The 13,888-nt window shown below is 46.7% G+C and overlaps 1 protein-coding gene across 1 annotated transcript in view; it reads right to left on the reverse strand.

The window, feature by feature from the left end:
- The window catches only part of sdc3 (syndecan 3), a 31,851-nt gene extending 22,399 nt beyond the window's left edge, over nucleotides 1-9,452 (reverse strand). Inside the window, exon 1 of the mRNA XM_053446958.1 lies at nucleotides 9,078-9,452. Coding sequence (XP_053302933.1) covers nucleotides 9,078-9,179 — 102 coding nt within the window. The 5' untranslated portion in view covers nucleotides 9,180-9,452. The remainder of the gene's footprint in view (nucleotides 1-9,077) is intronic.
- Nucleotides 9,453-13,888: the final 4,436 nt, after the last annotated feature.

Here is a 13,888-nt window from a genome sequence, read left to right on the forward strand (position 1 = left end):
GCAAAAATCGATGCGCCGCAACAGATAAAACGTCGGCCCCTGCCATCTGTGAATGTCATCTTATTTGCCGATGGCAGTCGACAAGGTCAATATCGGCTGACGGTGACGTTCAGCAGATAAATCAGTGCGTCCGTAGTGAAATGTATAGACGTGAAGTCATTATCATTCAGGTGGAGGCTCCCTGTTGTTCAGACGGTGTTTCCTTCCTTCAGCCTCTAAGAAATCAACTCTTAAATGAATATGATCACACGTGTTGGTTCTTCTCTTCATCTCCTGCAGCACAGTTACAGAAGTTAAAGCGTCACCCCTCAGTGCGCAATATTATTCACCAACCAATTAATTAAAAGGTGGATTTAAGTAACTAATGGCTTGAGCATTATTGTCTAACACATAGATTAGCTCCTGAGTGCTTGCTATAACAATCAGCTATCATTAATTCCCGGGTACTATTGGTTTGGTTTAATTAAAGTGTGACTGGGGAGCTTGATGGAGGCAGAGCGGTCAGCGTCGCTGTAAAGCAGACAGAATGTGCTCGCCGGCGACAGGGAGATAGATGGTTATGATACGATCTTGCTCTTACAGCCCTCCTCTCTCGCTGTAATCCCGTCCAGGTTGTTCCCTCCATTCAATCCGTCTCAGCTGCCCTAAGCTCTTTACAGGCCTGCGTTAACCACCAGTCCCTCTCTTTCTCTCCCTCTCTCTCTCTCTCTAGTCTGCCCCCGTCCATGCATCTCCCGATCAGCTCTTTTATCATTTTTGGCTCCACCCTCCCCCACCATTTTCTTATTAGCTTCTAATATCTTTATTTTACTTTGCACATATTTACATATTCTATCTTGCCCTTCCTCCCCTTGCCTGCAGCGATCTTCTCTTCCTTTCACCGCCCGCTCCCTCCTTTTCTTCTCTTTACCTGCCACCGTGTCCTTTCATATCACTTTGGTCGGTGATTGCCTCTGACCTCGTCCCCCTCTCGTTCACTTCCAATCCCCTCTCGCTCCATCTCCACACAATAATCACTCTCAGACCGGTCGCCACGCCTTGCGGCTGCTTTGTTCCATTCTTTTTTTTTGTGTTCCAATCATCAACATTTCCATTATCAGGTGTTAAAATAAACAAGATGATGACACAAGATGCAATTTATGCTCAGCAGTTAATAAACCAAATATTTATCATCACAGTTAAAGTTGGGTCTTAAACCTCATTTGCTGCTAAAGTATTTTTGGAAATGACGAAATGAGGTGATGGAAAGGGGGGAAGGACGAGTAAGAAAAAGGTCCCCAGCCAGAATTGAACTGGGAACATTGCAATCACAGTGTGGTGCACGCCTCTTAACCGCTAAGCCACCGTGACACCCAAACCTCACTGCTTTTTTTGGTACCAACAGCACAGGGTATAAATGGGACACAGAGACAACTGCACAGACTTTTAAAATTACTTTGCAATTACAACTGGGAATTGAACCTCAGGTCTTTCCTGGTACCCACGCATTCCCATAGCAGAGTATCAAAGACTCAAGCTTGTAAATGTCAAATCTGTGTCCGTTTTCTTTAACTTCAACTTTTGGACAGTTTATTAGACTTGAATTAACCAAACAAAACTTCTATTATCAGAGAATTTTACATTCAGGTCGTCATTGTTATTTTTCCAAGCAAAATGCCAAATATTTGCTGCTTTTTTATGTTTTCTTAAAATGTTTGACCTTCAGTTCTGGGCTGATTGTCCAACCCTGTTAGGTTGGACTCTGGGAAATGCTATTTTAATCTTCATAGACTACAGTGTCTTTTTGTCATTTGACCATTAGCTGCAGCCCAACTTACCTTATTCAGCCAAAGTTCTTATGCAACTGCTGGTTTGACGACAACATTTACCATTTGAGACCTTTGGCTTCTTTTCTTGCATGGAAAATAGATCTGGTAGAAAAAACTTATCATATCTCAAAGTGAGGTAGGTTTTAATCTAAGTGTTGTCTCTGCACTAATAAAACCTCAAATTTAACCTGCACCTCTACTCAACATCAGAGACAGTAAAACTTCAGACATGCACGGAACTCTGCCCATATCCCTGACATATTGCAGACGGGCTGTGTGTGAGAACTCAAGCTTCCCAGTTAGTTCATCCAGTTGCTTTGCAGAACTTTTCAACCCAGCCCCCTGGTGAAATGTCCGCAAAATGTCAGAGTGGGCCCGTGTGAGAATACAGCAGTGAAAAGTACAACGAGCAGAAGTCACAGCGAGCGAGTGGGCGAGTTGACGACATTTCTAACTTGGATGCAAAGCAGAAAAAACAAACAGAATACAAATATACATGTTGTTATGCATTATGCGACTGTTTGCTACTCAATTATAAAACTTATCAGTTTGAGTTAATTATAACCCAATCACAATATTCTTCAACTTACATGTCAGTAAAGGATAATTGAAGTGTGTCCTCTGTCTAACCCATCCCTTTGTTTTGTGTGACCTGTCAATCTGCCAATGCGTGTCTGCTGCTGTCATATCATGTCCTGTCACACAGACCCCCCACTCGGTTCAACAAGGGAAACAATTATCATGTCTCACACTCGCTAAATAAACAGCACACTTGAGAAGACAGGCAGACACACACACACTTCAGGCTTTCAGACCTGGATTTCTGCTGGCTAAGATTAGGGCTAATCCACAACTGTTGGAATGAAAGATTAAGAATGAATCACCTGCTGCTGCAAAAGTGTGTGGGTGTACGCAAGTGAGCATGTGTGTATGTGCATGGAGGCGTTTAAATAAAAGTCCTATGGGAAAGAGACCTGCTGCAACCATCCCCAACCTCCCAACCACACGAACAAACACACACAGCTCGTTAGCATCAGTGGCTCATTCAAACGCCTTTGAAAGAGCCCTTTAAAGCAACAGAGTTCAAAAGGCACACACACACACACACACGGATCAATGCTCTTCCCTCACGGCTCGCCGATAATTGAAGAGACGTGAGAAACACATGGCAAAAGGCTTTTGTTACCAAGTTCCTGTTTATTAAGATGTGAAGAATAAACCAGCAGCTCCACAGCGGTGACAATGGAGAGAGAGAGCAAGACGAGGAGGAGGAGCGGAGCTGGTGGGTGGATGTGTAGAGATGGATGGATGGAGAGAGGGAAAATGTTGCAGCAATGAGCTCCTGACCTCGTTCACTCCTCTGTCGGGACGCTGGGCTAAATAATTCAAACGCACACATACACAGTCACATGCCTCCTGCACACAGTATTTCTCGCTCTCGTTCGCACAAGCAGCCTCCCTGTGCTGCTGCTGCTTCATCACCTTCTCTGCCTGCGTTTCACGTGCAAACACGCACATGTAACACACCTATAAAACCCCCCCTTTGTGCACCACTCAGAAAGCTCCCTCTCCAGCTCAGGCTTGAAGGCCAGCTCTATAAATACTCACTTCCTGTGTCCATCCTATAATAAACACATAACCAGTGAGACACAGACACACGCGTACAGGTCGTTCGAATCAGTATGCAGACGAGCAGATCCGCTGCTGTGCACAATCTAAAACAATCGTGATGAAATATGACTGTAAGAACCCCCCATTCAATGAGGATGACAACCCAGATAAGACTGAATTAATATCAAAAAATAAAAACTGATTAACTCTGCATCTGTCTCTATGGAGAACACACCAGAAACCAAATATTTGCAAATTAAAACCGACAGATTCTTTGTGTTGTCAAAGAAAAAACACGAGATAAAGATAAGTGACAGATTAGAGACAAGACGAAATCAAGTGACAACAAATTGGATGACAAAACATTTATACATCCCGTCCTGTGCAAGCATGCATTTAACTTTCCCCCTGTTTACCCGATCTTTATGTCTTTCCTGCAGCGCCGTAAAGACGCTCCCCAGGGAGAACGCAGTCTCTATCTCCGTCTCTTTCTTCATTTACGAGCACTCTCTACCACTGTTAAGGGCAGACTAACTTACAGAGCTTTCAGTGGCCCTAGTGGCCATTTTCAAACATGGACTCCCAGAGGAATAATGATAGCACTAGTCAGAAAGTGGCTGAGCCAATGACGAGAAGACTCTTTACACAGAGCATTGGGAGCGGGGGGGGGGGGGGGGGGGTGGGGGGGGACTGGGCGTCATTAGCAGTGGCCTGAAGGTAAAGCTGCAACTTTGTTCCGAGGTTTTGGAATTTGGTTTTTACTAGATCAGAGAAATATTACACACTTGAGAAAACAACAGTATATTAGATTATGGCCAAATCAATACCAACTAAAGTATCTGTAAAAAAATAGTCTAGCCTATAAAATGTGAGCGCAGACATTTCTAGATAAATGACTTAAACACTGCAAAAAGATTAAACAGTTACAGCTCTAGACTGCTATATTTAATTGATTCATCTAACGTTTTATTTTTCTCCCTTCATAAAGACCAAGGTGACACCTTAAATGTCTTGCTACTGCTGATAAATAGTGCATTGGCCAAAGATATTCAGTTTGATATCTATGGATCCCACAGGCATATTGTAAAATTCAAGACGCAAGAACCACATTGTGTTTCCATTTTTTCCTTAACAATCCCCTCAGAAAAGTTAAAAGAACTATTCCAACTATTGATCAATACAATAAAAAAGCCAATTCTAAAACTACCAAAAAACACAATGTGATTCAGTTTAGAGCTCCAGAAAAAGACAGTTAGCAGATGTCCGTCAAGCTTAAGCTCATTTACCAGAGGAAGACTAAGCTTTTGTGATCATTTTAAGATTAAACTAAACTATTAATACTTAAATTAAGACAAGAAATGTCCAAAGTTTCAACAGACAAAAAAAAAAAAAAAGAGTAATCACAGCTTGCTGAGACGATTACCATCCGACAAACAAATGGGCAAACAGATGGAGGGGGAGATGGGTGGGGGCCTGGGGTTCAAGTGGTGGAGGTCAGACGGGGGCCAGCCGCACAAAGACGATGACCCTGGTCGGCAGTGTGAAGATGGCCGGCCTTATCACGGCCTCAACCCTCAACCTCTTATCAGCCGCCTGCAGGAAATACACATTCTAACCGTCCCACTGGACCGCATTGGGTTTCAGCTCTGTGTGACCCCACCCATCCGGCCCTTCGTTAATTCAGTTACCCAGTCGTTACAGAAGCGGGCCAGGAGAGACAGTGGCACCTACAGTAGGGATGCCCACGATAAGAATGACGGCATCTTAGCAGCGTTAATATGCTGGTGAAAGGCACACACACACAAGTACACACACACTCACACGTTTGTTAGTGGTAAAGAGGCGCCCTGTTTCTGAGGGTTTTATTTATAGCGGAAAGCTCTAACACACAGATCCCAGAATGCTTTGTGGTTCTGGAGGACGGCAATGGGTTTATGCTCTCTAATTTAGAATCCTATAATAGTACAAACACACACACACACACACACACACAATTGTAAAGTTGAGACTTAACTGTCATCTTTTCCTTTCTCTATTATTTAATTTATTGTAGTGGAACAGTTCAATGGGGGAAAACAGAGAGCGGAGGAAGGAAAATGAAAAAAGGAAATGAGTGGCGTCGGAAAACAGAATGAATCGTGAAAAGCTGTGAATGAGAGAGGCAACGGAGAGGACGAGGGAGCAAAATGAGACGGAGCAGAACGAGAGAACAAGGGGAAAGTCAGGGTAGAACGCGGAGAGAGAGAGAGAGGGGGGGGGGGGGCAATAAAGCTGTGACAGCGACAGCGATGCTGGTTGTCATGGCGACGGCCGTGGAGAGCAGGTAGAGCACGGCCTCCTGGGAATGAGCAGTACACGCCTCCCTCCCCCACCCGCACTCTCCCGACATCCCTCCATCCTGGCTCCCGTCTCTCCATCGTCCTGGCCTCACTCCATCCCCTCGCCATCGTCCAGCTCTCAGTTCTCCCCTCTTCCCTATCCCAGAATTTTACCATATTACTTCTTTCTCTTCCAATAATCTCTTTCCCTCTGCTTCAAGCTCTTTCCTTTCCCACCCCGATCCCTTTTTTTATTCCTCTTTTGATCCTTCAGCATCCTGTTCGCCTTTCCCCCGCTGTAGCATTACCGTAACACTTTTTCCATCCTTACCTTTCTCCATTTTATTTCCCCCGGTCTTTCCCTCCTTCTCATTATCTTGTGGTCTCTGCACCTCCCTTTTTTCCACTCCCCTCCTCCTCCATCCCCTTGTCTCTATATTCATCTAACTCCCCTCCCTAGAGAATACGTATGCGAGTGTGTCTGCGCAGCGCTGCCCAATTACTGCGAAGGGGAATCTGTGTGTGTGTTTGGTAACTACGCGGCCTGTGTTTCCAGCCTGTTGTGACCTACCTACAACACCTCCAGCGTTCTCTGTCTCCCTCTGACTCACCGAATCCACAGAACTGCCGCGCACCAACCACAACTATTCACCGGCTCTGCAGAAGTGCACGTGTGAATGCAGTTTGTGTGTCAGATAATCAAGAGTTCAGCGCTAATGCACATATGCGAGCAGGCGTGTCTGCGCTTGTTTGTGTGTATGTGTGTGTGTTACCGGGCATGGGGAGAGGAGCCAGGGTTTCCAGCTGGATGAACCGAGGCTATAGCAGCATTCTTTCTGATACGTGGGACGACTTGAACGCATGCCAGTGGGAATGTTTCATGTTGCACAATGTTGTGGCGCCAGATGATTGAAGACATCGGGTACTTTCGAAGCTGCGACTGGCAGCATGAACGGAGATCCATGCAGCTGATCAAGTACAACACCTCAGCGTGAGCAGAAGTAAAGGTCTCGGTATGCAGCCTGGCACAAAGCTACAATTATGAAGTGTTTCCCTATAAAAGCATTTAGCTGTTTTAAAGAGGCAGGATGGGGCAACAAAAGAGAAACTAACTGCACTCAAGCTGCACCAAACTTCATAAACTCGCAGATATCAGTCCTGCAAAAGTGCCCATGATTCCCTGGGAAAGTAGAGGAAATGTTGAACACAGGGGTTTATACAATGGGATGAACAGGGTGTACCACTGCCAGCGGATGGTAGAATATGTCTCCCAATGCGATATTTTGTGATCAGATCTGCGTGCCCTGTATGCAAATAAATATCATTTCTGTTTTGCCAAAACCAAACTGTTGGCAGGCTGTTTCTTTTTAAATTGGCAGAAGGAAGCAATGCACTTCCTGCGCCTGGTCTGCCGGAAATTAAAAGAAGACGAAACCAAAACAGCACAGACTGGGTCAATTTCCTACAGTGTTCCAGACAAACCAAACCGCCCAAGACGTTTGACGCACTCGTCCTATATTTCTAATGGCTTCAGAATTTTCGGAAGCCAGTTTATGTAACTTGAGAACCAACTGAAGGAAGCATGAAAGAGCACGTAGAGCAGTGGAGCAGACAGTCCACCTCCGAATGTGGTCTGAGCAATCAGGTCTCGCTGCTCACTTGGGTGCGGTCCCACTTGTACTTAGAGCTGTCCTCTTTTGATCAGGTCACCCATGAAAGATTTGAATACCACGTATATTATGACTAAGGCCAAAGAACTATGTGGATAGAAGGAAACTGAATATAGCCCTAATCGTGAGAGGTAAACTGTTGTGAGGTTTCAATGCAAAGACAGCAAATGCTTTGTGAATAACATCTTGCTTTTGTCTGCAACATGACCGGATACAATACAGTCAGCATTGGCTCCCTGTTCAAATGACTCTGCCGTTGACAGATTTTAATAGTCTCTGATCACCAATGATGAAAAATGACACCCGGGTGAATGTGCTAATTTCTTCCTTTTTACTTTGGCAGTCTAAACACGTTATGAACGTTATGACACATTGCGCTTCCGTAAGTCTACACATCGGCACAAATATAGCCATGTACGTTTGTGCAACAACATGCAACTGCAATTTATTTCTTAGTATCGTGCGAGATGCAACCCAGGTAAGATAGCGCCTCTGTTTCTGGTGCATTCATGATGACGAACGTGACTCATGTGGAGAAAAACTGATGGATGAACTCCTCCACTGGCAATCTTGGAATGAGTCGAACAACTCTTTTGGAAAATGTCCCTGCATTTCAAAAAACCCACTTACACTCGCCAATTTTGGTATAAAAGAGGTATATGTTACTTTTTAGGCATGGCTGCTTGGACTTGGAGCCTCCTTCATTTTGCATCTGCTACTAATTACTAGGCAAGTCATTTTTTATCTTGAATTTTAGAATCCACTGGCAGCCAATGGAGAGAGGCCAAGACTAGAGTAATGGGCTCGCTCCGTCTTGTCAGAGCTACAAGCCAAGTTGCAGGATTTTCAACCACTTACAGACGAGCTACATGAACTAAGGCAGAAGTCGATTCTATTCATCTGGTCATGAGGACACTAAGGCTTGTATTCATTTCTCAGCTCAACTCGAACTATTATCTGCTTTGCCTTGATTTGTTACCACGAGCACAAATCGAGCCAAAATAAGTCCCTGCTGAAATTCTTTCACCCCGAGTTTCGCTTCTCAGGCTGCAAAAGTTTCTTGATAGGAATACTGCAGAACAAAATCCAGACGAGACTCACGAGTGACGCGTAAATTATTAGTATGCAGCCTGACATTAGAGGGTAAAGGCAGATTGCAGCGCAGCCTTTTGAGCTCTCCTGGGGCCAATAATGAGGGCCCTCTGTTCTATCCTAATTAAAATTGATAGAGTTTGCTACACAGAGTTGAGCTTTCAGTTAAAGTTCAGTATGAGCTGCAAATTCTGAGCACCCATTGTTCCGTCGGCTCGGAGGGACGACACACTGAAATAACAGGTATTGTGAGAACAAGTTTCTCTGTCCTTACACTGTTATCGCTCTAATAGCAAATGGGAAATTCCAGTTCTATTGAGTCGCGTAAACCACTGAAACTTTCTCCAGCAGACAGAAAAACTAATTTCAGTCAAATGCGGCGCATCTGCCAAGCCAGTCATTCCAATGAGATAAGAAATTGCTTTCAGATATGAGTGAGCAGCATGTGTACATATGCAACACACACACACACACATACACAAATAGCCAAAGGGAGGAGACAGGGAGATGAAGGGGGGGGCAAGTTGTTTTTCTCACTGAAGGCTATCATTATTCTCCCTCCCTCTGCCCATGCTCACCTCCAGACACCCGGCCTCTGAATGCAGGTCCGGATATGAACCGTGATCCTTTTCATTTCCTCCCCTCCACCAGGGAAGGTGACCCGCCATACCATCACCCATCCTTTCACACACACACCTGAAATACCTCCTCTACTCCAGGAGTGTTTTCTACCTGCCAGCTTGTGTGCTGCTGTGTGAGGGGGGACTTTGTCCTCCAGCAGAGTGAGAAGGGACCCACTTCCTGTGTCAAATTGCCTCTCGCATTCCACACTCTCCCTCAATCCGCCTCGTCCGGGCTATTTTTTCCTCTTTCTTGCTCCTTCTCGCTTTCTTCTTCTCTATGGGGGGCTTTGTCTGCCGTCGGACGCACAAAACACTGATTCATTCCGCGACTTAAACATGATCCTCAAGAACACGACGCTTTTTCCGCCGCACACACTCACAGAGAGACTCACACTTCAAGGAGCACAAGTTTTGGCAGCGGATATTCGCTATTTTTGAGCCCACACACAGACAGATGGACAGATGGACGGATGCACACACACACACATTCACAGGCTGTCTGTGGGACACAACAGATGTCTGTGGGAAAATCGGTCTCCCATGTTAAATACATCCGAACGGATATGATGTCACAACTTGGATAACAGGAAATATAAAAAAAGACACAACACTCAAGAGCACTCATCAAAAGAACCACCCCCCCACAGACACACACACGTCACTTGGTTTAAAGCCAAGAGGCCTCTACAGAAAGATCCTTCATCCTGAACTTACATACACTGCTGTGTGGGTGTGTGTGTGTTTCAACAACTCGGTTGCTCGAGGGAAGTCTTGCAATTATCAAGACTTGTATAGTTCACAAGTGTTACCTATAAAAGCAACACCTGCATCCATCTGTGCCCTCCTAACAGTGTTTTAGTGTGTGTTTTAGTGTGTGTGTGTGTATGTGTCACACCTGTCTCCATATGTACACTTCTAGACAGATTAGATCTGCTGGAGGCCAAGGATGTCTGGCAAAGACTGCAGCTGACTGACCCCTTAATAATCACTGTGTCTGGAGACGTGTGTGAATGTGTGTGTGGTGTTGAAAACCTCTGACAAACCAGCGATGCATCACAGCGCTCCAAGATGTTGACAGTACAAATATTGGGTCAGAAGCGGTTTTCCCTGAGTGAACGAGATAATAATTCAGAATTCAAGTCTCTGCTCACCTCAAATCTGTGCACTTGGAAGTGTGATTGTGCGACATTGCAGCTTATGGTGTAATATATAATATGGTACTGGGCTTAAGTCGTATTCTGTGGGTTCACTTTTTGGGTGGTAGAGAGGGTCGTCCACTAACCAGAGGGTCTGTAGTTTGCTCCCGGGCGCCTCCCGTTGGCATTCTGAAGGGTCCTTGATCCAGACAGTGAAGCCCTATTTGCCCCTGATGGCTGTGAGAGCAGTGTATGACTGGGTGGTAGAAAAAGTTCTACATACAGAAGCGCTGTTAGAAAGTGCGACTTGGTAAATGCAAGTTCAGTATCGAAGCCCTTCAGCTGTCGTCGGATCACAAATTAGCCTCTGGCTGGAGCGGACAGTAATTTGGAGCTTCCGGAGTTCACAGCAGATACTCGAGCCAAGACTCTGTCACTGAGTCCGACTCGTTCCTTTCTTCACAGTAGTGAAACGTTTCGCCTCACAGAACACAAACAGGGATACTTTTTGTCTGTGTTTCAGGGGTTATTTTGACTGATCTTTATCAAAGCAGATAAAAGGCTGACAACCGACGCATTTGTTCCATGTGTTCCTCATCTTTCTCTCTCTACACGGAATGTGAGGGCCCAGTCTCACATACCTGGATATCTTGGGTCAAAGTTCACCTGTGTTGAACTCAAGGCTAAAGGCCCGGTCAGATCTACGCAAATGTGTCCGTGGTGAACCTAAGCGTCCCGTTCACTTCCAATCGTGGCGTGGCGTTAAAACTTTGGTGAACTTTGACTTGCGATGTTAGTTTCACTTTGGCATGTTAGGCCGCACCCTGGGCCACGCTGCATTTTGCTTTGCCACAGGAAGCGAAAGTTTAATTACGAAATCCTTCTCACAGATTGGAAGTGAACAGAGGGCGAAGGTTGGCCACTGAAATATTTGGGTATTTGTGACCAGGCTCATAAACTGCGGGCGACCGAGGCCTGCTCAAACGTGCTAGCAGCCCCAAGATCCTGTCACTTACATATTCTGCATAAGGATCTGATTATAGAGATTAACGCAATTTGAGATTATCACACTTCACTTATAGAGATCAGCGCAATTTGTAAAAGGGCTTAGAGTGTTTGAAAAGACTGGAAAATGCTAATTAAATACAGTCCACTTACCAAATTAGTACCGTTACTTAAAATATTTATAGATTTTTAGCTAAATTTAATACAACTCAGAAGAATTTTAACCATGTACGTGAAATTTTGGTTGAACAGTGTCAGCAAACTTTACTTTAAGTATTCTTCCAGGTTTCATGGACTTGAAAACATTTTACACTGAGCACAGCAGATGTGAAATTAAATTGGCAAAAGCCTCGTGCAGTTATAAATAAAACTACACACTCACATACTACACACTGTGTCACACAGGGAATTGTTGTTTTCTCCGTAATTTACATAGAGCAGCAGATTTGTGTTTTGATATTTTCTTCACCCTCTTCTTTTTCTATCAATGACTCGTTGAGCTTCCTCCTCCTCAAGAGGATAAATCTGGATCCATCGGTAACGGAACGGAAGGTGTGGGCGCGCTATGGGGGGTGCGTGAAGCTCGGCGTGGATCTGGGGAGGTGTGTGTACATGTGTGTGTGGGTGTGTTGAGGAAGGCAGGGGGGGGGGGGATTCGCGCATTCCTAATCAGCTTCCCCGTCGCGATTCCCAATGACATCATTCCAACCGAGCCTTCGTTCGCGCACCGCATCGCCGTTAACTTTCCCGTTACCCCACCCACATTTAGCCACAGACACACACTGCTGCGAACATGCGCACGCACACACACCTCCGTTAATGACGGACGGGACGGGATGATGTCCCCGGTTGGAATCTGGCATCTGGACAATAAGATCTGGCTAAAAATGGAGCAAGCACCTCAGAGGTGGCGATCGGACATCCAATCACCTACACACACACACACACACACACACACAGACACTACTCAGACACACGGACCCACACACTAAAGTCGTTGAAGCCGCAGTAGGAGCTGGCTCCCTGAATTATCGGCAGGATGTGAGCTGGTGACACAGACACCACAGACCGAGGCACCGCACAAAGACCCGCAATCAAGCTCAATTAGAGATAACCCGCTAATTACCGACACACACACACACACACACTCACTCACCCCCTGACTCGAGGGGGTGCAGGCCATAATAAACCCCGACACTGAGACACAAAGGCTGGTGTGTGTGAGTGTGTGTGTGTATGTGCGTAAGAGCTGCATGGGGGCAGGGGTGCACGGGAGTCTCCAGCCCCCCTAACGGGACTCACGGTCGTCCAATGAGGGGCTGATCGCCTTATGTAGGTCGAGTGGAGGATTTCCTACCGATCACCGAGAACCACTGTCTCGTTAATAGTAGCTGCACACGCACACAAACGCACACACACACACACACACACACATTCACACAAAATGCCATGGTGCACACACAGGAGCTTCCCGGTTAACAAAGGACCGGAGTGAGTGAGTGAGGTGAAGGAGGCTCGTGCTTACCGCGGCGGTGTGCGCGAGGAGGAGCGCCGGGAGCGCAAGCAGCCACGGCAGCTTCATGGTCGGGACGCGCGTGCACAGCCTCCCGGTGCCGCCGCTGCCTTCGGGGGGAGGAGGAGGAAGTAGAGGTGAGGGGGTGAACAAAAGCCGCCGCTGCCGCCGGCTCTCGGTGCGTGAGTGTCGGTAGCCGGTCCAACTTCACATCCGCGCGAGCATGCGTCTGCTGTCGGCTTGTTTTTAATCCACGGCTTCACGCGCTGCTCCCGGTCACCGGTTGAAGCGGCGGTGTCTCCGCGAGGCCTGCGCTCAGTCTGCTCCTGCGAGGTTATGTGCACGAGCCCCGATAGTTAGTACCGGGAGACGGGAGACGCCAGACCTCCTCTCTCTCTCTCTCTCTCTCTCTCTCTCCCTGAATATTGCTCTAAACACTCAAGGCTCTCTCTACCCTTGCTCGCTCTCTCTCTCTCTTGCTCTACACAGTCAAGGCTCTCTCTCTCTCTCTCTCTCCTCCCCCTCTCCGTTGAGGGCAGGATGTTCCGTATGGCGACGCTGTTTGGCCTGGGAGTCTGGCAGGAGGCTGAGAGTGTGCGCGTGTGTGCGTGAGTGAGTGAGTGAGATGGGGGGGGGGGGGGGTCTCCGCGCGAGCAAGGGCGAGGATGCCCCCTGCAGCTCGTTTAGGCACCCGCAGCCCCACGCACGAGCGCAAACACACACACACTGAGGTGGTTCCGGTCGGCCGGGTGCCATTAAACACACCTCCGCCTTTAGAGCCGCTCTCCTTCGCTGTGATTGGCTGCGTCACGGTCGGAGTCGCCAACACCTGAGCCTACGTAACTACAATTAACATTTATTCGCCCGCTCGCGCCCTACAGCCTAGTTGTGTCGCAGGGAAGGTGGGAATCACCGCCTGTAGGTTGTAAATGGATAATACATCTCCCGCTAATCCAAGTGGACACCTCCTATCACCTTATCTTTACGGAGACATGTCAACTTGATTGAGCTTCATGACTTGAGCCTGAAAGTCACTGTGCAAACACTGAGACAATATAAACTCTTGGCTCAAGGTGGCCATCTTATCTTTACAGTGACATCTTGTTCCAAAA

The sequence above is a fragment of the Pleuronectes platessa genome, chromosome 18 (genome assembly GCF_947347685.1).
Source record: "Pleuronectes platessa chromosome 18, fPlePla1.1, whole genome shotgun sequence".
Taxonomy (NCBI): Eukaryota; Metazoa; Chordata; class Actinopteri; order Pleuronectiformes; family Pleuronectidae; genus Pleuronectes; species Pleuronectes platessa.